This window comes from Elgaria multicarinata, chromosome 2 (assembly GCF_023053635.1).
Source record: "Elgaria multicarinata webbii isolate HBS135686 ecotype San Diego chromosome 2, rElgMul1.1.pri, whole genome shotgun sequence".
NCBI classification, from domain to species: Eukaryota; Metazoa; Chordata; class Lepidosauria; order Squamata; family Anguidae; genus Elgaria; species Elgaria multicarinata.
In genome coordinates, this window is record NC_086172.1 from 92,336,867 (window position 1) to 92,362,204 (window position 25,338).

At 40.2% G+C, this 25,338-nt stretch overlaps 1 protein-coding gene across 1 annotated transcript; it reads left to right on the plus strand.

Moving 5' to 3' along the window:
• Positions 1 to 268: 268 nt before the first annotated feature.
• SAAL1 (serum amyloid A like 1) lies at positions 269 to 19,756 on the plus strand. The gene is made up of 13 exons (XM_063117195.1): positions 269 to 323; positions 1,467 to 1,626; positions 4,281 to 4,391; positions 6,725 to 6,808; positions 7,702 to 7,781; positions 9,985 to 10,044; positions 10,485 to 10,600; positions 12,172 to 12,355; positions 13,252 to 13,337; positions 13,444 to 13,632; positions 14,081 to 14,277; positions 15,405 to 15,497; positions 18,186 to 19,756. Exons 2-13 carry the CDS (start codon positions 1,501 to 1,503, stop codon positions 18,276 to 18,278), a joined length of 1,419 nt encoding a protein of 472 aa, XP_062973265.1. The 5' UTR covers positions 269 to 323; positions 1,467 to 1,500; the 3' UTR covers positions 18,279 to 19,756.
• The last annotated feature ends 5,582 nt before the right edge of the window (positions 19,757 to 25,338 follow it).

Here is a 25,338-nt window from a genome sequence, read left to right on the forward strand (position 1 = left end):
TATTTTTATACATCAATCCCCTCTTGCTTTCTCTATATAGGGAAGGGGTGTCTCTTCACCTACATGCACACACACACAATTTATATGGGGCGATGCATTTGTGCATATGAGATTTTAGGAGGCCGGGCGAGGGCGCTGCTGTGGCTAAGAGGACGCTCAGTTGAGATGCGCAGGAAAACGTTTTGGTTGCACCGCGGATAACAGGCGGCCCATTTCTGGCTCGCACTAGTTTCTGGGCGGAGACAGGGAGGGCTATCCTGGAAGAGGGAAGGCCTGAGGCGTCTCTTGGGTCACGCTGAAGCCTCTTCCACGGCACGGTGAAGGTTTGTCCTCGCCTCTCGCACACGGCGCGCACCCAGCTCTCAGAGTTGCGGCCTGTCGCCGCACACAGGCCGCTTTTGCACCCAGAGGAGACAAGGCGGGAATGGATGTGGGGAGGCACAGCCGTTAAGAAACAAAACAGCCATCCAGGGGTCTGCCACGGAACTGGTGGGAAGGGTTAAGTTGATATGGGCGAAAGCGGAAACGGGATGGAGAATCAGGATTGTTTGTATCACTCAGGTTGGGATTTAGATTCTTGGGAAGGGCTGAGCGGTCGAGATCTTTCTGTGGGTACAGGAAGGTCTCTCCGTCTCTCGCTGTGTGTTTCTTACGGAGGGACGCGCCTGTCGAGCATTTCGGACTACCGGTTTTTTTGCCAGGACTAATGAATGCAGAGCTGAGCCCCATAACTTATTTTCAGTGCTACGGCTCAGCCGGGGAAACACATGCAGCAATTTTGATGATAAGTGCCAAGTTAATTCCCCCATCTCGCTCCCAGGAAAGATTATAACTTCTACTGAGGTTTGAGCCCCAGCAACGTTCATGTTTCGAATTAAGCGGGTGACATTTTACAAATTAAGCAGGTGACCCTAACTCTTTTAATTTTTAGATCTGTATTTCATTATCATAGTATCCAGGGTAACCGTTTTCTCAGCAGAGTAGATGTTGCTAGCTCTAAGTCCAACGACACACCCCAATCATTATCAACCTCCAGTTCTTTAAAATAGTGAGCTTGCATCTTCCCACTCCACTCAGACCCAAAAAAGGGGAGGCTAAGCAAATTGCACATTTATGTGTCTGTGTGTTTGATTTGTTTTCATGTTATTTCTTATCAGCAGTGGTGGGTGTGCATTCTTCTGAGGCCCACTGCTACACCCCACAATATGTAGGGTTTTAGCAGTGTTGTCAACATCTGAACTGGCCTCCGGCTTGAATGAAGGGCACAAGTTCTTACTGTTGCAGAGGGAAGCATTGCAAGGCTTTGCTTTTAGACTGAAAGGAGGCATGGTTGGCATATGCATACATCTGTTGGCAAATAAAGTTAAGGCATCTCATCTTACCTTATTAATTGACTGTGTTGGGGAAGAAGCAGGGCTTAGATAAGCCTTTGCTATTCTAAAGTCTTGCTGTTGTTCCCCCTTTAGGAATTTTTTTTGGTGGTCCAGCAGTTATTCAAATATGGACAGGAATCCATCACCACCCTCCAGTGATTCAGAGGAGGAGGCAGTAGTTGCTGGGGATTCCATTGGAAACACAGTCTATAGCAAGCACTGGCTATTTGGTGTCCTTACAAAACTAATTGAGGTATGCTAAATGTGCTGGTAGTCTGTCTCAGTTGGAACAGTTGAGAATTCTGTGACATGAAACTAGATGTGAGTCTGGCTTACAACTGGTTTGCAGAATTGCCATAGTGCAGCATGGCTGACAGAATGTGCCAGTTGCCACTTTGAATATTCAAGCCGCAACAGGCGGTTGCTGTAGCTTATCATGAAATGGAACCTAATGAGGGTGGTTGTTGGGTTGGTTAACAAACAACCTATAATCTTCAAACAGCCCATGGGTTCTATGTGGTTAACCTCCCTAATGGCCCACTCTCGCCAGGTTGGGTGTTACAATAAGTCATGGTGACTGCCCACCATAGCTTGAATATTCAAAAGGGCAAGCAGCACGCACTGCAACCTAAACCCAGTCAATATCTTGACTGGATTATCATCACTGTACAACATTTTAAAAATGCTTTAAAAATAATTGTGTATGTATGTGTAAAATATATAAATAGTGGCCTCATTCAGACAACATGCTAAACTATCCTGCTTAACTACAAAATGGTTAATGGTTAACCATTATGTGGTTAAGCAGCATGGTTTAGCGTGTTGTCTGAACGGGGCCACTGGGTCTTTATGGCTTCTTAAAAGTGTAAATCTGTTCCTATACATTATACGGAACTTAGGTGTTACCTCCTTGGTTTTGAAACAGTTTTATTATGATATTGAAGGCCTAGTTATTTAGTTTTATTTATTACTTAAATTTATATACCACTTTCCACAGAGGTATCAAAGCAGTGAGCATAAAGTACAATGACATCAAAACAACAATAAAAGCAGTGCCGTGCAAATTATTTGGCAATAGAACTACGCACAAACCATAGCTGACAAGGAAGGCTTAAACGTCAGAACTGTGGGGGGCTGTCTAATATCAGGAACGCTTTCAGGTGGATTCCTGCATTGAGCAAGGGGTTGGACTCCATGGCCTTATAGCCCCCTTCCAACTCAACTATTCTATGATTCTATGAATGTCAATTGATAAAGGGTTCTAGAGGGTGGGTGTGAAAACACTAAATGTTCAACTGCAAGTGGTACCCTCAGAAGTGACCACAGAGATTGGGTAGCGGCATAAGGGGCGAAGAGCTCCTTTTCAAACATGTCTTGTTCCTGCATCTTATTTATTTCTTGCTATGGTCAGCAGGCTGTTTCAATCATGTCATGCCAATGCTTTTGCATCTACACTGGCTGTCACTGCATTCCTGGGCCCAATTTAAAATGCCGTTTTTAACATATTAAGTCCTAAATATCTTGGGACCAGGTTACCTGAAGGAACACCACCTTCCATATTTACCTACCCAACCCTAAGATTACCTACAGAGAACCTTGTCAGGGTGCCCCGCTAAGTGAAGTTTAGCAGGTGATTAGAAGAGAAGGAACCTTTTCAGTGGTGATGCCCTGATTGTAGAATGTCCTTTCCAGAGAGGCTCACCTGGCGCCTATATTGTGGCTTTTTTGGCATCAGGTGAAGAACTTTTTATTCTCCCAAATGTTTTATGAGCTCTTTAAGGACATTTTAAGATTGTTTTAAGACCTTTTAAGATTCCCAATATTTCAGTTCCCTCTGTGGGAATTGTAATTTTGACTGGTTTTATTTTTTCAGTTAGTTTGTATTGTTGGATGTGTTATGTAGTTTGTATTTAAGTTTTAGTGTTTCTTTGTTATGTTTTATAAACCATCCAGAGGACTATTTTCAGTGGGCAATATATAAATGCTGAAATAAATAAAGGCAAACATATGTTTTGAATATTCTTTGTTTTAATACTGTTTGGAAATCATGGATATGTCCTTTTTTTCTAGTTCAGGGCATTTTCCCAAAAGATGCTAAGAATGTTATTGAAATGTTTCACATTTGTAAAATGAATAAAGGAGAGCAACGTTGAACGGACATTTGATTTTTAAATTGTGCATTGATTTACAACATTCAAAAGTGATACGTTAGGCTTTAATTCTACATACAATATTGACTTGGTAGTAAAGGTTCATTGAGTTAAGTAAGATTTGCTTCCTAGTAAGTGTGCATAAGATCACAACTCTAGTGTCACTTCTAAAAAAAGTGTTGGATCCTGGAATGGATCTTGGTTATGTTTTCCATTGATTTGTTAATTGCTGAGGATCTGGAAGAACAGAAGACTCAGCAGAAACGTAAAGGTCAACTCTACACCTGGACATTGAGTGTCATAATTGAATAATTGTCTAACTGATTGTCTTCAATTAAGGGTTGCAAGGAGTTGCATCATTGTACAGGTTGTCTATAAAAGTAAATGTATTTTCATGTTCATTATTACTTCCATGTCCCTTACCCAACTTGATGTGAGCTGTATTGACTGACCGTTTGTAAGTATTTGTATCTGTACTGCCATAACTAAATTATATATTTATTTGCCAGTAAAAAGGTTTGTTTTAACCTACATAAATCTCTGTCTTATTTCACGTCTTTGCTGACTTGGCTGAGAACCGCTGCAATCTCTGCTAGTCTCTGGAAGGCCCAGACAGAGACTTAACACAAAAGGTTATGTGCCAGAAACCCAGTCTGTGCCATAACTAATCAGCTTTTAAAGCCATAACTCAACAAAAAGCACTTCTAGTGCTACTTTGGTTCCTTTATCAATGTGTTCTTTTTATTTTCATTGGAAGGTTATTAGCTCTAAGGATGATTCTGAGGTGAATGATGTGGAAGAACAGATGGAACTAGATGAAGATATGGAGAATGACATTTGCAAAGTATGGGACATGTCAATGGATAAGGTATTGGTCATTTTTTAATGTTTTGTATTGACATTATCTGGGAATATGTTTATTGAAGGACAGCATCCTGTGCATGTTTAGACAGAAAAATGTTCTACAACTCCCAGTATGGCTGGTTGGGGAGTGCTGGGAATTCTAGAACTTTTTTCTGTTTAAACATGCATAGGATTGCATCCAAAGAGAGGAAATTCGCATAGCTAGTATGAAAAACATGAGTGCCATGATGGATCAGATCAGATCAAGGGTCCATCTAGTCCTGCATTTTACTCGCACAGTAGCCAACCAGCTGTCGATGGGAGACCCACAAGCAGGACACGAGTGCAACTACACTCCCAGCCCCTGACCATGTTCCCCAGGAACTGGTGTATCTAGGCTTACTGCCTCTGATTACTGGAGGTTGCATAGAGGCATTAGGACTAGTAGCCATTGATAGTTTTCTCCTCCAGGAATTTGTGTAAATGCCTTTTAAAGCCATCCAAACTGGAGGCCATCACTATGTCATATAGTGAATTTCATAGTTTGACCACGTGCTACGTGAAGAAGTACTTCCTTTTATCTGTTCTGAATCTCCCATAAATCAGCTTCATGGGATGATCCTCGGTTCTAGTACCATGCATAATTTTGTATATTTCTTAGCCTCCTTTTTCCAAGCTAAACAATCTCAGATGTTGTAATCTTCCGTCATAGGAGAGTTGCTCCAGCCCCTTGATCATTTTAGTTGCCCTTTTCTGCATTTGTTTTCAGTCTACAATATCTTTTTTTAGGTGCAGTGACCAAATCTGTACACAGTATTCTAAGTGTGGCTGTACCATAGATTTATATACAGACAGTATGATATTGGCAGTTCTGGTCTCAATTTTTTTTTCTAATTATGCATAACATGGAATTTGTCTATTTTGCTGCACACTGGGTTGACATTTTCATAGAGCTCATCACCACAAGCCCAAGATCTCTTTCTTGGTCATTGCCATCTCAGATCCCATCAAGTTATACTTGGATTGAGATTTTTTGCCACAGCGTGCATCACTTTATGCTTGCTTACATTGAACCGCATTTGCTATTTAGATTGTCCATTCTCCCAGTTTGGAGTGATCCTTTTGCAGTTTCTCACAATTCTTTTTTGCTTTAATCACCCTAAATAATTTGGTCTCATTGGCAAACTTGGCCACTTCATTGCAAACTCCTAATTCACGATTGTATAAGAACAGAGTCCAGTTGCAAAAATGTTTCAGCTGTGGTACTGTGCTCTGTTTTGAGGTTTTCACACAGTCATATTAACCTTTCAAAATACACATATAGAGCTTTTGAAAGAGAGAGAGCTCTGACCTGAGAGCCAATCATCTGTCTAATGCCTTACTGGCAAGAGCCAGGCAGGGCAGAAGGACACAAGCTTTTGTAGCCTCACATTCCTCTAATGTTATTGTTTTCAGCTAGACGGGCTTCTCGGTGTGCAGGAATAGGAACGGAGAGCCACATCTCTCTTTTCCCCTCCCACCCACCATCCAGCCTCCTTGTCTCCCTTTCTCCCTCCAAAGTTCCTGATGTGACTTCAGAGAGGAGCTGCTGTAGAGTTTTCCACAGTGGCTGTGAGGGGGATTTTCCCCTCCTGAGGTTGTACAGCCTCCGGGTGGGGGAGGGATTTGCAGTATCCTATGACCCATGGGACACCTGGGGACCATAGGATTGTTCTGTTAATGCACAAGGACCTCAACTCAAACAGTGTGAAGATAGAGTGGAATTGCTATTGGACTTATTTTTAGAATTGACAAGTTGCATACAATAAGAGCTTCGGCTATTGGGCAGTATAAAAATGTAATAAATAAATAAATAAATAAATAAAGAATGTATGTAAAAAGGGGGTACGTTGTAGATCTCCTATGAATCGCATCGGCTAGTTTCACAGCAGGTGGGGTTTATGTGAGAATAAATAGAATCTTATTGGCTTTCTTAAACATTTTAAATAACTTGCAACAGTTTACTCCAAGATGAAATCAAATGTTTTTGTATCATGGAGATGTGTACTCAGATGTCATAGACTGAGGAAATAAGAATGTAGCAAATACACTTGAATGACAAGTTTTCAACCATACTCTATAACTAAAGGTACAGTCCTTTGCATATTTACCCAGAAAAGAACCCTACAACTTCCAGCATGCCCCAGTCAGCAACATGCATAGGACTGAGCCATAAGAATGTAGAAACCAGCTATTTACAGTTACGTTGAAATAGTAGTTGCTTGAATATGAGTGAGAGAAGGGACTACTTTTTAAAGGAGATTTAATTTTCCATTTCTCATGTAACAATGATTCACACATGATTTTTCTTATTTTCAGGATGTTGCTTTATTTCTACAAGAGTTTAATGCCCCTGATATATTTATGGGTGTGTTTGCCAAGTCTAAGTGTCCTCGGCTTACTGTAAGTCCTGTTCTGAATTTATGCTTAGTTTATTAATAATACTTAGTGCTTTTGATTTTTTTTCATGCCATATGTAGCCAGAGGCATAGGTCCAGGGCTCCACAGTTATGGGAGGAATACCCTTCCATAAGGTGTTCACCTACCCTCCTCTTTAGTGTCATTCTGCAAATGAGCAAAGACTATTTTATTTTTGACAAGTTTCATAAAGCAATAAATCAAAGTTCCAGTGAAGAGAGATTTTCTGGAGACTAAATTTGTTTTTTATTTTAGTCTATTTACATCCTACTTTTCAGCTAAGATTGGCTTCCAAAGCACCATGCATTTAAAATCCAGTCAATGGTACAATATAATTAGAGAAATGTGTGTGGCGTGTGTGGTGTTGTCTTTTCTGGCTCCTGGAAGTTGGTCGTGCAATCCAGTTCCAGGCTCTTTCTTTGGAGGGAGGAAGTGCAGATGCACACAGGAACTGGCTGATAGTAAAGACACTGATCCACAAAAGTAGTTGTTCTGTTGATCTGCACTCTTCTGTCCCCTGGGAGTAGGTGATATATATGCTGAGATGTATTATTGTGCAAAGGTTTCATCTTTGTGGGGAACAGAGTACTTAATTAGTCAATGTGCTATGAAAACATCTGGATCTGGACTCTATCAGTGAAGAAAACAGGGCTAACCTTCTCCCTGCTATGCCCCTATATGGCTGTTGAAAGTCAAGTGAAATGTGTGTGTGTTTAACCAGAGACAGACAGTGATAATTCAGACAATAATAATTCTCTGAATCTGTTTTCCCCTTATTACCATCTTTTTGGCAATTATTTTTCTTCTTACGTAACTTTATGCTAATGCTAGCCAATATCTACTCTATGTGCTTAACCTTACTTTATTTGGCATTTCAGGAAATCTGTGTGGGCATACTGGGTAATATGGCCTGTTGCCAAGACATATGCATGTCCTTTAGTAAAAATGAGGATCTTGGGTAAGTGGCATTTTTGGTTTCTGAATTTTTATGAAATAGCAAAAATGGATTAGGAAAGGAATCAAAAATAAAATTGCCAATATCATACCCCCTTATACAATCTATTTTGCAACCACACTTGATATACTGTGTACCACACCTAAAAAAGGATATTATAGAGTTAGAAAAATTGCAGAAAAGGACAAGTACAATGATCAAGGGACTGGAGTAACTCCCTAATGAGGAAAAGTTACAATGTCTGCGACTGTTTATTTTAGAAAAAAGACGAGTAAGGGGAGACTTGATAGAGGTGTACAGAATTATGCATGGTGTGGCGAAAGTGTATAGGGAGTCATTTTTCTCCCTCCCATAATACTAGATACCAAGGTCATCCCATGAAGCTGATTGGTGGGAGATTTAGGATGTACTTCTTCGCACAGTGCATAGTTAAACTATGGAATTCACTTCCACAAGATGTAGTGATGGTCATCAATGTGGATGGCTTTAAAAAGGGATTGGGCAAATTCATGGAGGATAAGGCTGCTGCCTTCTCTGTCAGAAGCAGTATGCCTATCCACACCAGTTGCAGGAGAGCACAACCTATTTGGGGCTTTGTCACAGGGAAATAATAGAAATGTTTGAAAGGTACTTGTTTGAAGAAGAACAAGAGCAATGAGGAAATGAAGAAAATAAAATTCAGGTTGAAAGTAAAGAAGATACAAGAGAATAATACTTTAATAAAATATCGGAGGTGATCAAGTAGTAGCTTTGAAGAAGGTTGGGCAGAATTGAAGGAAGGGTTGAGGTAGCTAGTGTAAATTTAGAAGGGTTAGCAAGAACTTGTACAGAAAAAGAAGTATAGAATAGAACAGGACCCTGATAAATTTTTAGGTGGAGAAGAAATGGCATGGTTGCTAGGTCCCTGTCTGAATGGATATACAGTGTCATGAACTAAGATAAAAAACATAAATGTGTGGTGGACATTAGTCCAAACTTGAGACTTTTGAATGGTGGGATAGTGAAATGCTGAGTTTAGTGGTTTTTAAAGATAATTTTATTAGGGTGTGTTCAGATATACCTAAACCCAGGATGTGGTGGGGCAGGCCCAGCTTCTCCTTGCCTTCCTGCTGCAGTGGACAGTCATATTTCCTAGCTTTGAATACTGTTAGTTTTTGTTGCAGGTGAGCTACAGCAGGGTCTTTCATAGGGAGTATGAACATTCTTTTGATAAACATGCGTTCTCATAAAGCCTTGGGAACACCTATCTGCATCGTTCCATTGCTCTCTTTGGTGTGTGACACCAATTATATCGTTGTTTGGATCAAGGACAGATGTTTTAGCTTTTCTTTCTGGGCGAGAGTATATGGCAATGTAACTGACAAAGACAGGTTATACTTTAATTGGAGAAGAGCTTTAGCTCAGTGATAGAGCACAGGCTTTCCGTGTGGAAAGTCCCAGGTTCAATCCTCAGCATCTCCAGGTAGAGTAGGAAAAGCGCCTGCCTGAAACCCTGGAGTGCCGCTGCCAATCTGTACACAATACTAGGCTAGGTGGACCAGTGGTCTGACTCCATGACCCTTTTCAGACAACACGCTAAACCACAGTGGTTCAGCACTTTAAGCTAAACATTATGGCTTAGCATGTCATGTGAACCATTCCTAACCATGGTGACTACATAACCACGGTTTAAACACGCTCACTCACCAATTGCTGCAAAAGGGTTAGCGGACTTACTGTGGGTTAGCGTGTTGTCTGAATGGGCCCTATAGAAGGCCGCTTCCTATGTTCCTACTTCTTTATCTACCCACTGTAGCTTGTAAATGCTCTGGCAGCAAACTTGTCACACTCTTCTGCAACAAGCACACTTGTTGGTGCTACAGAATTGATAAATAGGAGCAGAACATCTACGTACAAGTTCTTCATCCTAAGTAGTTTGTAGATTCTGGCCTAAATGCCCTTGCTAAAGGCTACTTAGCGAATTTGTGTAGAACTAAGAACTTGGATCTGGATTTATAGCCCTTTATGATTGAATCACCCTTTATGTGTGGGCCCCGCTACTGTTCATGCTCTCTATTTTTGCAGCTATAAACATTAGCAATATGTGGTCAGGAAATGTGGTATGTTTAGACAAAGATTCAGAAAAGGTGATGGGAAATTAATTTTTGCTGTCTCCTCTTTAATAAGATGCTTAGTTGACATTTGCAGTGTATTGTCACTTTTCCAGACAAATGGTGTTGCAGCGTCTTTGTGATTCTGATTCCCCAACTCTGCTTGAAACAAGCAGGTAAGCTATTTTGTTAAACAATCTCAGCATAAAGTACTGCTAGGTATTCAGTTCTATTGCATGTAAATAATTATCAATTGATTTGCTTTTTATTTTCTAAATTAGGCCTTTAATCTTATATATACTTACTTGGGAATAACTACTACTGAACTCAGTAGAATATTTCCAAGGCTTCCTGATTCCCACTCCTTGTTTAAATATCACAATTGAATTAATTTCACTCATTATTTGTCAGATTTTTATTTTAGTTGTATATAATAGGCTTATGCCTCATTTACACTTGCGCAGGAAAAAAAATGGCATTGAAGTCTTATGTATGTCTGCTCAGAAATTCCATGGAATTCAGTGTGGCCTATTCCTGGGTATGTATAGGATTTGCATCCTGAATCTGTTTTTTTTTTTTAAATTCTATGCTAATTAAGGTTGCATTTTCTTTTTAGGTTGTTGCTGACTTGCCTCTGCCAATCTGAAGTGGCTAGTATTTGGGTGGAAAGAATCCGAGGAAGTCCGTCAGTGTATGACTGTATCTGTTTTATCATGTCTAGTTCTACAAATGGTAGGCTACTAAATAATTTGAGCATTGCTCTTGTCAAACTAAAGGTTTTATTAAAAAGGGTTCAGTCCTTCTTCAAATGCAGTTTAGCATGATTCCTGGTGTATCTTTATCAGGGGAATGTTAAAAAAAAAAATCCTTCTTACTAAAAATTTGTTCTAATCATTTTTTTTAAATAGAAAAGTTTCCTGTGATTAAGAGTTCTTCAAAACACATTGGGAACCAACCATGCCAACCACTGCAGCTGTTTTTGTGTTTGGTGTCTTCTTACTTATGGTTCCTACGTGGGCATAGAACCTGCACATGGAAGGCTCTCTTTAAAGTTTAACAGAGCCCTGTGTCATTCTGTACATCCATGGGTTCCTGTATTTGTGCACTGAGAGGAGCAGGGAGGATAGAGACAGGCCTGTGTTAAGCCTATGGGGTTCTGAATTGCATGCAAGAAAGAATTCTATGCTAACTCAAGTAATCTTCATGAGAACCACAAATGCCTGGATTTGTGGATTTAATTAAAACTTACTTTTGAAGGATATACATGTGCTATAGAGGGTCTTAAAAGGAAAACAAAGGTGCCAGCTTTTTCTTTTTCTTTTTTGCTTTGCAGCTCTACCAGGTCCAGATTCTCACCCCTCCGCTGCTTTTTTAAAGTGCATGGAACTTCTAGGGTGCAACCCTATTGGGCTGTCACCCACTAGAAAGAAGGTTCCAATGCAGGCAGGCGGGAGGGGAGAGAAGAGAGAGAGGCTATTTTCACCTTTTTGTCCTTTTTTCCCCATAGATGGGCCTCTGAGCCCATCTGTGGAGTTGTGCTGGCAGGGGCGCATCCAGAGCTGGACAGGCCACAAAATCCAGCAAAACCTGGCCTCTCCAACCCTCCTCGCCCACCAGCATGCCCCCCTTTCCTCTTCCCATCCTTGTCAGAGGTCATGACACTGACCTTGGAAGAGGAGCTGCTGCAGAGCTTCATGCAGTGGCTGGAACAGGGATAATGATCCAAATGGGAATTTTCACTTCCACAGTTGTACCTCTGTCTATGGCCTTGGAGGTGATAAATCCCAGTATTCTACAGCCCTTCAGACAATGTCTAGGATTGCACCCTTAAATCTTGTCTTAAAATGAGATTTACACATCCACATCTTAAATGTGGGCTTAAACTATAGGTCTCAGCATTCTGATATGGAAGTTAAATGAAAATTATCTGAATTCATGTGTGTGGGTGTTGTTGTGTCGAATACAAGATTTGGGGATTGTGGCCACAAACTTCTCAACCCATTTTAAGTGTTATGTTGTAATGTCTGGAAATTTAATCAGTCCTGCAGCTCAGGAACCTGAGGGATTATTATTACTTTGGCCACTGGGTACAATATTTAATTATTTTTTAAAAAATCTGTCCTTCCTTCCCACTTCAAGTCCTCAAGTCCTTAAATCACAACGATAAATATAACCAGAAGAAAACATACTAAAATAAATATTGAAATCATTTTTTGAGTTTTGCTTTCTAAGAAGTGACCAAAAGTGAATTTTGTTTGGTATTAGTTCAGCAATATTTAAATTATGTTCAATCTTTGTTACAGTGGAGTTGCTGGTGAAAGTAGGTGAGGTGGTCGATAAATTGTTTGACACGGATGAAGAATTAATGTTAAACTGGATTAAAAAAGGTTCTCATCAGTTAGTGGGGCAGCCTACCAATGATTCTTCAGATGAACATCCAGATTTTAAGATTGTACCCTGTCTGCTTGAAGCTGCAAAACAAGTCTGGTATGTCTGTGTTTGTATATACATGGATACATGTGGTACAATATTACAGCTCTTTCATACTGCAGTAATTTTGAGTAAAATTAACCCAAAATGTTTAAAAATGGACCAAATATATCTACTAACTAAATCACATTAGCTTTCATTGTTTGAAAAGGTGGTTTTGAGAAGGATCTTCAAGGCTATATCCATAAGAGATTTCTTAGGAATTCCCGGGAAAGAAAAACACGTATCTGCATTAAGTATAATGGAGATATTTCGTTAGTAGAGGGTTTTTTTTTGGTATGCTTGTACAAAGTTATGGGTATCTAAAATGCTCTTGCAGACGGAAGCTCATCTGCAGTGATCTTTAGTACCTTATTGATTCTGCTGCTCTTTCCTGTTATGAGCAACTTGTGCTGCCTGTCTAACTTGGGTACCAGCCACAATTGAGCCTTCGGTTTGAAGGCAAATATGTGTTGATGCTTTGCTTGCTTGCTTTTTCTGCTACCGACATGTCAGGCCATAGAGAGTACAGCGCTTCTTTCCCAAGACATGCTTGCACTGTATGGCACAATATGGCCTAAGTGCTACTTTGTTATGTCCCAGTCACAGGAACACAAAGCAGCATGGGTGTTTACATCTATAATAGGAATATGCCTCTGTGTGCCTCTCTGTAGGCTTATGCTTACTGGTGGAGGTGGGTTTTGTTCACTTAAGCAGAGGAAATGTGAACACACCCGAATAAACATTGCTTGTTCACTTTAAATATTACTGGAAATGGAACCTGAATAACAATTTCAGTTTAGCCAAGTTGGGACTGAGAGGTTAGATAGAAATACTTTAATAACTACATTTTATATACACACAAAGATTTATTGGTAATAGTTCTAAACAGAATTTGTAATTCTTTACTGCAGCTCAGATAACAATTCAGAAGGACTTGATGTTTATATGCATATCCTACAACTGCTCACTACTGTGGATGAAGGCATTCAAACAATTGGTAATATTTTTGAATTACACTTGTATTGTGACTGTATTTGTAAAGAGTGTTTTGACAAAGACGTTTTTCACATGTTAATTGATTGTCCTTTTTTCTTATTCTCAAGTACATTCTCCTGATAGAGGAAAAGAGACTTGGAGTTTCCTGTATAATCTCATTTGCCATGAACTCTGCCAACTAGATGATCCACCAATTATTGTCCAAGAACAGAAGACAGTGTTAGCTTCTATTTTATCCGTGTTATCAGCCATCTTTGCTTCACAGACTGAACAGGAATATGTAAAGATGGAGAAAAGCAAGTGTTTTTTTTTTCATTTATTTGAAATTTTAGAAAACATTATTTAAGGATTTTTGGGTGTAAGCGTTTTAAAGAGGGGGAAAGTGGCTTTCGAAGGTGCCGTAAACATCACAGTGGTGATGGGGAATGAGAAAAATGTGCAGGAATGTGCTCATCTAGCTGTAGCCAAGTTTCTGTGTGGAACACAACTCTGTGACTTCCCAGTATGTGAAAACATGCCATACTGTCTTCCCCCTTTAATGCTTATGTTCTTTTGGGAATGGAGAGGAGTGATGATTATTTTGATACCTGAACATTCGTTATTATGATTTATTATAAAGCATGTCAAAGCGCATTTTAATTTTCTGTCAAAATCTTCACAGCAAAACCTCTTGCAATATCTGCTACTAGAGACTCCTGTCAATATTAGTCCATAAAATTTGTTTTTACTTGGTTTGTATATCAGATATGCCTCTAATTGAAAGCTTGATTAGAGTTCTACAAAACATGGATGAATGTGGAAAGAGATCTATGGACAGTTCCAACAAATCAAAGTCAGAGGAGGCTGGCAAGAAGGGAATAATGGAGGAAGATTTCCATTTAAAAATATTGAAGGACATCTGTTGTGAGCTACTCTCTAATATGCTTCAGGAACTATCTAAGGTAAAAAATGTGTTAACCTGCTTTTAATTTCAGCCTGGGTTTCTTCCTAGTGCAGTGATTGCTAGGATCAGTAGGAAAAGTTAGTTTTTAAATGTTGCCAGGATGCGGGAAAAGGATTTTATGATATGTGGTAGACACATACACAGCGTTGCTTCTCCACATGAAAAATGATGGAGGAAGTCTCCTTGTGTGTGGCTGGCTTGCATTTAAAAACAGCTGTGTCAGTTAAGATTCTCTCTTGATTTCTGCAACAGTCTGATTAGAAAACTTAGTTACCGTATTTCTTCGATTGTAAGACGCTGTCGATTGTAAGACGCACACTAATTTCAGTACCACCAACAGGGAAAAAACCCTAAGACACACCCGCAATTCTAAGACGCACCCCATTTTTAGAGATGTTTATATGGAGAAAAAAGTGTGTCTTAGAATTGAAGAAATAGGGTACTATAAATACTAGAGAACAAGGCATTTCTAACAAGTTAAAAACTTTGTGGGATGAATTCTTTTCATGAGGCACTTGAATTAAAGAGAATATACATCTGGTCTCTTGGTTTTTTAACACTGATTTCTTAGTTCTTGTCTAAGAAGTCCTGCAGCCTAGCAGAGCATTTACAGTACAATATCACTCCTGCGGCCAGGCTGATCCAGATTCTGGCATCCACATCAGGGTTCTGAGGCACACGTGAAGCTCATACAAAAGCTGCCATCTCCATTCATTTGAATATTGTTATAGATCTCCATATCCAGAGCTATTGCTAATATTAAAGTGTTTGATAACTCCTTGATTACCTGGGCTCCAGGTGTGCGTTGGAGTCCCATGGAGCTTTTCATGAGCACATTGATTTACATTAGTTCTCTAGCACTTGAGTTCCATTGACAGCATTTTATTAGCTGTACAGTATCACATGAACATATTTATTTCCTTTTATTATGTAAGACCTATATGTGATTATATGTAGAATTTTAATATTGATGTCCCTTCATACTGTATTTATTTGATATGCAAATGGCCTATGGCCTAAGCATTAATAAATTACTACTACTACTATTAATTTATTCAGTTGGGTGACAACATAAATTTCCTGTATTAAAATATGTATAGACTAATAATGGTTTGGTGTTTTCAGGAAAACATACTAGAGGGGCTCAAGCAAGGTCATTTAAACGAACAGAAATGTTGCTGTACATTCCAAAATCTCCTCCCTTTGTATTTATCATCGGTATGTATTATCTTGGAAATAAGCAAAAAACTGTGTGTAACTTGACTGTAAGGATAGGTTGAGAGAAACTGCTTTGATGGTACAGCATCATCTGAAAGACTAGAGGCCTGCCGTCAAATATTTGGCTGGGAAATTAACATTGACATGTGAAAACTAGTCCCACCTACCTCTTTTGGTTCTCTGGCCCAGTGCCTACCAGCTCCCCAAATGTCTTTTGTTACTAAAGCTTTGGAGTGCTGCTTCCAAATCAAGGGAACTCATCCTAGGTGAGAGAGCGAAGCTTTAGACTGACAGCAAGGAAGGCAGGAACTGAGGGTCACTCCCCCACAGCCCTATTGCAGTCAACAGCCGCTACGAACATAAGCTACAAAGTCAGTTCCAATAAGTTTAATGGAACTTAATCCCAAAGTAGTGTGCATAGGATTGCAGCCTAATTGTAACCTGGATGTCTACAGTAGCTCCTGTGAATCTGAAAGGAAGACAAGAGGAGCTAAGACAGCCTGTTGAAGTATCTGCATGCCTTGTAGTTCTGCTGCCTTTGAAGCAAGTACTGGCCTTGCCTGCCTGGGATCTGAGAGCCTGAAATTCCAGAGAAGCTGCAATAATCAGGGCACAGCTTCTCTTCTCCGCTGTACTGCTGTGCTCCTATGAAGTTAAGGTTATGACATGTACCAAACACCCCACTCTCTAGCTGCCATATACATGTGCTATTCATGGCAAGGCATCATTGCCATAAGCACAATTAGAGATGTGAGGGCCCGGAAAAAAACTGGATTTTTTTTTTGGGAAAGCTGTTTTCCCCCCAAAGCCTTCCCCCCCCCCCCAAAAAAAAAAAATTAGGGGGGGATGAAGAAAAAATGGATTATGGAATGTTTATTTTAGCATGATGAATAAAATGTTTAAGACAAGGTGTTCATATATTTACTTCTCCAAATGGTTTCTAAAAACTATGTACAGTGTCAGATTATTACAATTTCTGTGCACCAAGGACAAGCAAGTCTTAGGTTGTAAACTGAGACCGTTTATTCGTTCAGTCGTTTCTGACTCTTCGGGACTTCATGGACCAGCCCACGCTCTGCCTCTAGGGGGCACTGCTATTGATGCAGAGACTGAAACTGATAGTGATGGCTATAGCTCAGAAAATGAGTCTGATTAAATTTCATGCATATTCATTGAATCTTGGTCCCGCCCCCGTTTTTCTCAGTTCTTTTTATGGGAATGGGTGCTCTATGTCTGCATGACACTGGAGGACTGGCAGAGACATAAATAATTCCATTGTTACTAATGTTAATGGTTTCTTCTCTTGTTTTTGTTTTAAATGGTTTTTTGCCTGCTCCTCAAAAACTGGTAAAACCGAAGAGGTTCCTTACAGTTCAGGTGTTCCTTACAAAAAAAGTCAATTCAATTTGTAATACTTGTTTGAATACGCTGTACTTTTAATATACCAAATGTGTTAATATTATGCCAAACCAACTTGTACATAATTACGTTTTATATTCCTAAAATAACAAAGTCACTTTCAATCTGCCAAAAATGCTAATATTGCATTTCCCCCCCAATTTCCTCCAAGAATTTCCATTTTTCTCTGACCTCCCCCCCACCCCCCGGAAAAAAAACGTTTTTTTCCCCATGGCTTCAAAATTTCCAGAAGTTTTACATTTCTAAGCACAATACAATATAGCTAGATTGGTTTAGATTCAATTTATACAAAATGCTAATCCTTTTACATGTCACCACTGAAGTATGGTTATAGACATCTTATGCATTGGATGAATAGCACCTTCAGAGAGAGTTGTTTCTCTCTTTGGTGAATTTATTTATTTATTTAAAACATTTATATCCCGCCCTATATCAATAAGATCTCAGGGCGGCGTACAGATAAAAGCATACAGTATAAAAACAATAAATATACACAGCTAAAAACAAATTAAAGCATAAACCAAGTTAAAACAATATATAATTTAAAAGCTGTAAAACTATTAAAATAGTTAAAACAATATGCCTAGTGAATTCAACCATTAAAAGCTTTGTTAAAAAGCCATGTTTTGACTTGGCGCTGGAATATAATCAGCGTTGGCGCCAGTCGGGCCTCCAAGGGGAGGGCATTCTACAGTTGGGGAATAAAGGTGTACAAACAAGAAAAAAGAAAAGGGTGGCCTTCGCGATATACCTATACCGGGGAATTAAGGTGAACATTGATATTTGTACTGGTATGAGAATCCTTATCACATTAGCTCTTCATGTGATTGTGGACGTAATAGTGAGTTAATGCTGCCATCTGGATCCACACTGTATCTGTTTTTAATACAGAGGTGTCCATCTCTTGTTGTTTAAACCAAAGCAATACTTTATTTCCCATACCTTGAGCATATATTTATGTTCTGAGGATAGCAATCCAAACAGTGAAAGTTTTATGAAGTATGTCTTCAGTTTCGTGGCCATTGCACACTATTTGCATTCACTTATACAAGTGAAGTTGGAAACTTAGGAGATCATGGAAGCAATTAGACATTGAAAATAATAATCATAACTTCAATAGCATTAACTAGTGTGGAATCAACTAAAATTTTGAAAAGGATTGAAATCCATTTGGGTGGTTCATCATTAACCTATTCAAGCTGCTTTCTGTCGTATTAATTCCTGTGTCCCACCTGACTCAGTTCATTGACACTAATATTTTATTTCCAGGTGGAGAGCTTCCTTGAAGTGCTGCATGAAGCTGATCAGGCCCTTGCTGACAGCTTAGGAAGAAGTTTCCCAAGCTTGAAACTCCCAACATAGGAACACATGTACTATATTTTCTTGCAGGATGACTTTGAATCTTTCATTAGTGTTTTAAGAAAGCAATGCGTGAAGAAGTTTAAATCATGTATTTCTTTAACATCTTTGCAAGGAAATTCAGATGAGAATCCTCATTAAACAAAGGTGGAGGCGGTAATGGCATAGAAAACAATCTCTCCTAAAGTCTGTTTTGCATCCACAACTCTACATTTTTAAGTGCTGTACATGAGGAGGGAATGCAAACATGTTTTTATATTTTAGTCGCCATTGAGGTTGTGGATCTCAATTTTGTTGAACAATGAAATATGCTTCAACTATTTTGAAACAGTTTTTGTGTTGTTGTTTTTAAAGTTGGCTATTAATAGTAATGTTACTTCAGGTATCTTTTAATAAAAAAAAATCATTGGGTTCCCATATGGGAGCCATGCTCTGCTGTCTACTTGCTACAATTCAGTAGCAACCTTTTTGAAGACATCATTCAGTTTACTTGCATTAAGAATACTAAAGCAATGCATTTTAAAAAAAGTGAACTCTAAAACTGAAGAATTACTTAAATGTCATCATTTCTAGAACATTGTGTAGCATACATGTACTTCAGCCCATTTGTACTGTAATTGCTGAGTTTATTTGACTGTTGCTAAATGCAGCCCTAAAAAAGTTAGGATACAACAGTTCCGGTTCACATGAATGGCCAATGGTGAAATGGTCGTCATCTTGTGACTCTCTTGCCCAAGAAAACTTGAATGCAGATGATGTAGTTTTCCCAGTCTAACTTGTTGAAATATTAGAAGTAGCATCAAAACTGTACTTCAGCTTGTATAGTTTCTATAATATGGAACTGGAAAAAAAAGTGGGCCCGCTTTTTGATATCCATGCGTAACACACATCGAGAAATCTTTCTACACTATTTTGCATTATGTGTGCTCTGAACGACATCCAAACTGTTTTTATGAAAGATATAATAGGTGGTGTTATGCACAACTGTATACTAATGTCTAGTTTCTGAAAGGATGGAATTATATCTGGTCATGGCGTTGGTGTTTGCAACTCTTACCAGGCACTGAAATTTTGAGCCGAGAAAAAAGAAGGAATTAAATGAGCCCAAAGGAACGGTATCATGACTGGGATCCAGACTGCAACAAGTGGCTGCTGCACTTGCATATGGGAGCAATAACACACACACACCCCGTTAAGCAGCAACTCCCATTCTTCCTACAAAGCCCCTTTCCAAGATCAAGGATTCCTCCAGAGGGGCAGCACATATGAGGAGTTGCTGTTAAGAGGAATGTTTGCCACTCCTCTGTGAGAGTGGAAATGAGTTTGGAACTCAAATTGTGTTTCTGCCATCTTAACTAACAGCTACCATTAACTAACAGCTACCATCTTAACTAACAACTACCATTGAGACTGGTTTTATATGTATATTGGAAATATATTCTTGAAACTAAAATGTTACAATAAAATTTTTATGAAACGTGTATGCATGCATATACACACACGCACACACTCTAGAATGATTTTGTAGAAGTAGTGTTTTATGTTTATGTGTAGGTTGAAAAATATACCTCAATTACTCAGACTTGTAGTAGATCTGCATCCTATATTATTTTGGATGCGCATATGGCTGTAGCTTTAGGAAGTACAGATGAGTACTAGAGTGTTAGGTAGAGCTGCATGAAATTGTTGGAGCCTCGATGTTCACCATCACAAATTATGTATTTTTTGCACCTGTTCTCTGCTCTTCCTGGCAGCTCTTTCGGCACCATTTCTTCTAAGGCAAAACCTCCAGTGTTTTTCTTGTTGCTTGCTATAAGTATCAATCAGATCATATGGATTGCATGATGACATGGCACTATATATCTAGTGATGCCAGAGAGTGCAAAGGGACCCCTCTTACAGAGCTCATTCTGCATAGAAGGGGCAAAAGGAAATATGTCAGTCCACTGCCAAAGTAACCAGGCCAATGGTCTCTGCTGTGCTGCACAGCCCTGGCAGGCAGTGAAACCTCCAGCATAGCAGGGCCAGAGAGGTGAGCATGCAGAAGAAGGAAGCTTCTATGGATGTGTCACTTGGTGAAGAACGGCTGCTTAAATTGGATGGACACCCAAGCGTAGATACTGCCCACTTGTGCTGCATGGCTTTAAATAGGAAGCACATTCCCCTCCCCAGCTTAGGGATGGATTTCCAGATAGATATCCCATTTAAGCCAAGCTTTCTGACCCAAGAAGTGGTTGGTGTGTAAAAACACACTTCTGTGGGCTATCTTGGGTGAGGTGTTCGTCTTGCTGTGTCATGCCAGCGTTTCATTGTGCAGTAGGGCAAGTCAGAAAATGTCTTGGCAGCCCCAGCAATAAATACACTGATGCATTTCTCCTGTAGACAATATTGTGCATTTTCACATGTCCCCTTGGGGGAAAAAAGGTGGCACAAAATATTTTAGGATACTTGCTTACCATTTTGATTCAGCTCTGTTACCTAACAGTGGAATGTTTAGAAAGCCTAAAAATGGACTTTAGTGTGGTAGTAACCTCCAAAATTTGATATGTTCCTAACTAGTAGTCAAGTGTGTTGACATTTGCGATAGAGATCATGTTTATGCATTACTTTTGTTACTTGGGGTACCTTAGGAATGAGTTCTGTGTGATTACTTTTTTGCACATCACCACTGTTAATGTATAGCATGCTTCTAATGTATAGCAGGGCTACTAGCCCTGATGGTTGTGTGCTATCCAGTATTCGAGTCGGTAAGCCTGTGTGCACCAGTTGCTGGGGAACATGGGTGGGAGGGTGCCATGGTATGATCATACCCTTGGTATGATCCAGCCTGGCTCTTCTTATGCTCTTCTACCTTCTTGTGGCAACTTCCTATGGCAGCAGCTGCCATCACCAGGTGTGGAAATTTCAGTGTCGAGTAGAAGATTGATTTGATAACAAGGTCCATTCGTCACAGAAGTAGTATGGAAAAGTCATTATATGGGAGCTTTGTAGCTCAGAGTTTAAACCTTAGAGAAGTCATTAGGAGTTCGATTTCTCTCAGAAAAGTTGGATTTGGCCAACGGTGTATGCTTTTGTTGAGGCACTGCCTTATTCTGAATGAGGCCAATGGCCTCTCCTAGTCAAGTATAGTTGACTGACTGGTACCAGCTCTTCCACATATTGGGAGAGCTGGTACCAGTCAGTCAACACTAGAGGCTGATTTTCATGTGACAGATTTAGCATGTGCTTGCTTACATTTTGTAACATGGGAGGCAAATATATGTGTTTCATCATGTGTACTCTGTGAAGACAAGCTGCAGGAATCCATAACCAATCGCACTGCCCATTTGAGGAGTATGATGGGTGTGAAGAACATGCTTCTGCCCTGCATGTTATGGATTTCAATCCAGTACATGCTAAATCCTTGCAGGGGCCTGTTATGCTTTTTATCATATAGGCTTTCTTAGTCACAGAATTAGAAATTAGTTTCCATCCAGATTCTAACAGTACACTAGCAACATCTTCATAAGAGCAAAGTAACTGCATTCCTAAGGGGCATCCTCTTCTAAACAAAATTGTGAAGTCAAATTTACAGTCAAATTTACTTAACATACACCCTGTTCACTCAGACTGAAAATTCTACCTGACATGACTAGTATGCACAATTGTAACCTGCGAGTGAGATTGTTTCCCCTGATTTTCCGGTTGCTTCTGTGGAATGTCAAAGTTATTTGAGAAATTGTATCATATCATGGAGAAATGATTCTGACCGCAGGTAAAGGAAGTAACCTCTCCCACATAGGTCTTCATTTTCATGCAATCACAGGCTTATTTTAAAGTCCCCACTAGTAGAATATTTAGTATGAATTTCCTACAAAGTCTTTAGGGTAAGTAGACCAAGGCATGATTTTAAAATCTATAACAAAATTTGTAAGGCTCCAATCTTGCTTTGTTAAAATCAATGGGATTTGAATTCCTTACATTGCATGCTTCATGAGCTATGTTAATAGCTTATTTTGTTTGCAACAAACTGACCACAGGAGTGCTATGTGTACAAAATTATGCATGGTGTGGAGAAAGTGGATAGCGAGACATTTTTCTCCCTCTCCCATAATACTAGAATCTGGGGTCATCCCATGAAGCTGATTGGTGGGAGATTCAGGACAAATAAAAGGAAGGACTTCACACAGTGCATAATTGAAACTAATTCCAATATGGAGTAGGCAAAAACCTGTACACTGAGCCAATTGATGTCAGGCAAAAATTCCTGCTCAGCCCCCCACTCCTCCAAAGAGGGTGGCTAGCTAATCCAATACTGACCATTAGAGAGGGAGGGTGGGGGCTGGAAAGGAGAAAGAGGCCAAGGCTTCTGTAGGGCCTGCCCTCATAGGCTTGGCTCCGCCCATGCCTCATGCTGCATATGCATCCGCCTATGCTTATTTCCGAGTCCATCCCACCTGCAAATCTGCCTCCGCCTCTAGCTGCAGAGGCGGCAAGGGAAACGGGCTTCTGGGGAACATGCGTTCCTGCTCAACAGCTGGTTGGCCACTGTGAACAGAGTGCTGGACTAGATGGACCCTTGGTGTGATCCAGCATGGCTCTTATGTTCTCCCTGAGGTTTCAGGCAGGGGTGTTTCCCAGCCCGGTTACATGAAGCAATCTTGACTGGAGATGGAGAGGATTGAACCTGGGAATTTCCATGTCCAAAGCATCTGCTCTGCTTCTGAGCTAGACCGCTCCCCTTTGAACCCATCTTTTGATGATACCATTATTTATGTTAAATAATGATACATAAGTTTGGATACAGTATTGGGCAATGTGGGTGCTGAAAATATGTACTCTGCCCCAGCTTTCAGGAAGCACTCCTGAGCTCCTGGTGAGAGTGTCTGAGGAGCCATTGGAAACTGTGGGCTTCCTCTCCACTGGTAGAGGAGGAGTTCAGCCACTGGAGGCTTCATTGGGAAGCTCTATTGCTGCTCCAGTGGGAGGTGGAGGGGTGTGTCAGGATGGGTCAGGGCAGGTCTTGGACTACTGAATCTATAGCTACCTTCCTCCCCCATCAGAAGTGGTGAAAAAGCACCCAGCCATGGAGCTGATGTAACTTTCCCTCCCATTGAAATCAATGACAGAGAACAGTTTAAAAAGGAATGCCTGGTGGGGAAAAAAGGCAAGGAAAAGGGTTAAGCCCCCTGCTGCCTTAATTGGGAGGACTTAGGAAGTGATGTTTCCTCTGGTACAGATTCTTCCCCACCCCTAGAATTTCTCTACCCATCATGTTTTCCTTTAATTTCAGTTGGATTTGGAACTAGCCCTAGAGGCTGGCCCAGGCCAGCCATCTTTAGCACCTTCAACGGGGCAGGGTAAGGACATCTTCCTGCAAACCTAGAATGTTTTCCAACCCTTGTGGAGTAACTGGGAAACCTTCGATAAACCAATTAACACAGTCAGCAGCCTTCGACAGGTTGAGCCAGCTCTACCTAGTAAAGAAAGTGACAGTGTAATGTTGCCACACAGTAAACTGTCGCGCATAACATCCAGACATAACAGAGTTGTTTTGAATGTTGTTTTTCATCCCAATGTTCTCCAAGACACTGGATTCTGCCCCCCACCCCATTTTGAGATGGGTTCATAACCCAAAGGTGAGCAAATTACTTTGTTGCAGTGAAAGAGTGAATATGATGCAGGCAGCCCTTCGAGCACTAAGATTGTATCAGTATTGCTTTTGTTGCCATGCAGGGCATTTTTTAAAAAACAATATGTGTAGAGGAGCAGTTACATGTTTAATGGGCCATCTGCTATCCCTCCTTGAAGGGGAAATGTTTTTGTCAATTACTTTTAATTAATTCATAAAACTATTTCCTGGTCTGCCATGCTAGCACAATTTCCCTATCTACTGTCAATAGAATGGTAATAAAATGTACAAGGAAGTCCATGCTGGTCTACATCATAGAAGCAGCCTTGTGTGAAATCTTCAATAGCTGGTGACGCCAAAGAGATGGTGACGATAAACCACCACTGCATCTCTTCAGGATTTTTTTTTTTAATCTTTAAGAACCTTCCATATTGCGTTTCATTTAATGTCATGGAATCTTTCAATAACAATCATATCAATGATATTTTCTTTTAAAAAAACCCCACAGCCATCTCTTTACAGCTGGAAGGGTCACTGGGCCAGGGACTTTAAATCCCACCCCCATTTCTAAAGGATATTTCACATACACAGATTAATGGAAGGGCTGCTTCTCTAGGCACCATCTTCACCATCTGCAGTGCATTCTACCTCCTCCCTTTGAAGAATAGGGAACATAACAGCCATGCTGGATCAGACCAGAAGACTTATCTACTCCAGCATTCTGCTCCCACAGAGGCCAACCAAATTCCTATGATTAGCCCACCAGTGGGATGTAAGCATGACAGTCCTTTTTGAAGAGGAAAAGCTGATTCTGGGAAGAGTGATGGAGAGCAGAGAAGCCCACCATTATATTTATATATTTATATTGTATTTATATATTTACATTGCTATCCTACCCTTCTAGAACCTATGATGAGATGCAACAATGTAAAGCTGCAACAGCATACAAAACAATGAAATTCAATAAATAAACAATAAAACACAATAAGGGCAGAGACCACAGATGAAACTCAACAGCAAGGGGCTGGACAGACAAGCTAGTCTCCCTGGGCATAGCAATGTATCTAAGCAGCTCTCTTCATCACTGGTTTAAATTTTGTTTTGTCCTACCAGGTTAATAAGTGAATTAAAGCTGTGTCCTATTTAATCTACACACTGTCTGCCACTTTTTTGCCACCTGCAACGTTTACTGCAGTACACATTAATCCGTCATGTGTGGGTAGCCTCTTAGAGTACATGTAGCCATAAGGGCCCAGACTCAGCAGCTGGGCTGTTTAGTTGAAAGGAAAAGCTGCCTCAGCCTGGGGAAGACCTTTGCCTGAGAACTTGGAGATCCACTTGCCATCTGACTAGACAGTACAGGGAAGACGGATGTATGGCTTGACTCCATATAAGGTAGCTCCAGTTTTAAGAAAAACAGACATCTTGCCCACAATCCTATGGAGAGTTTAG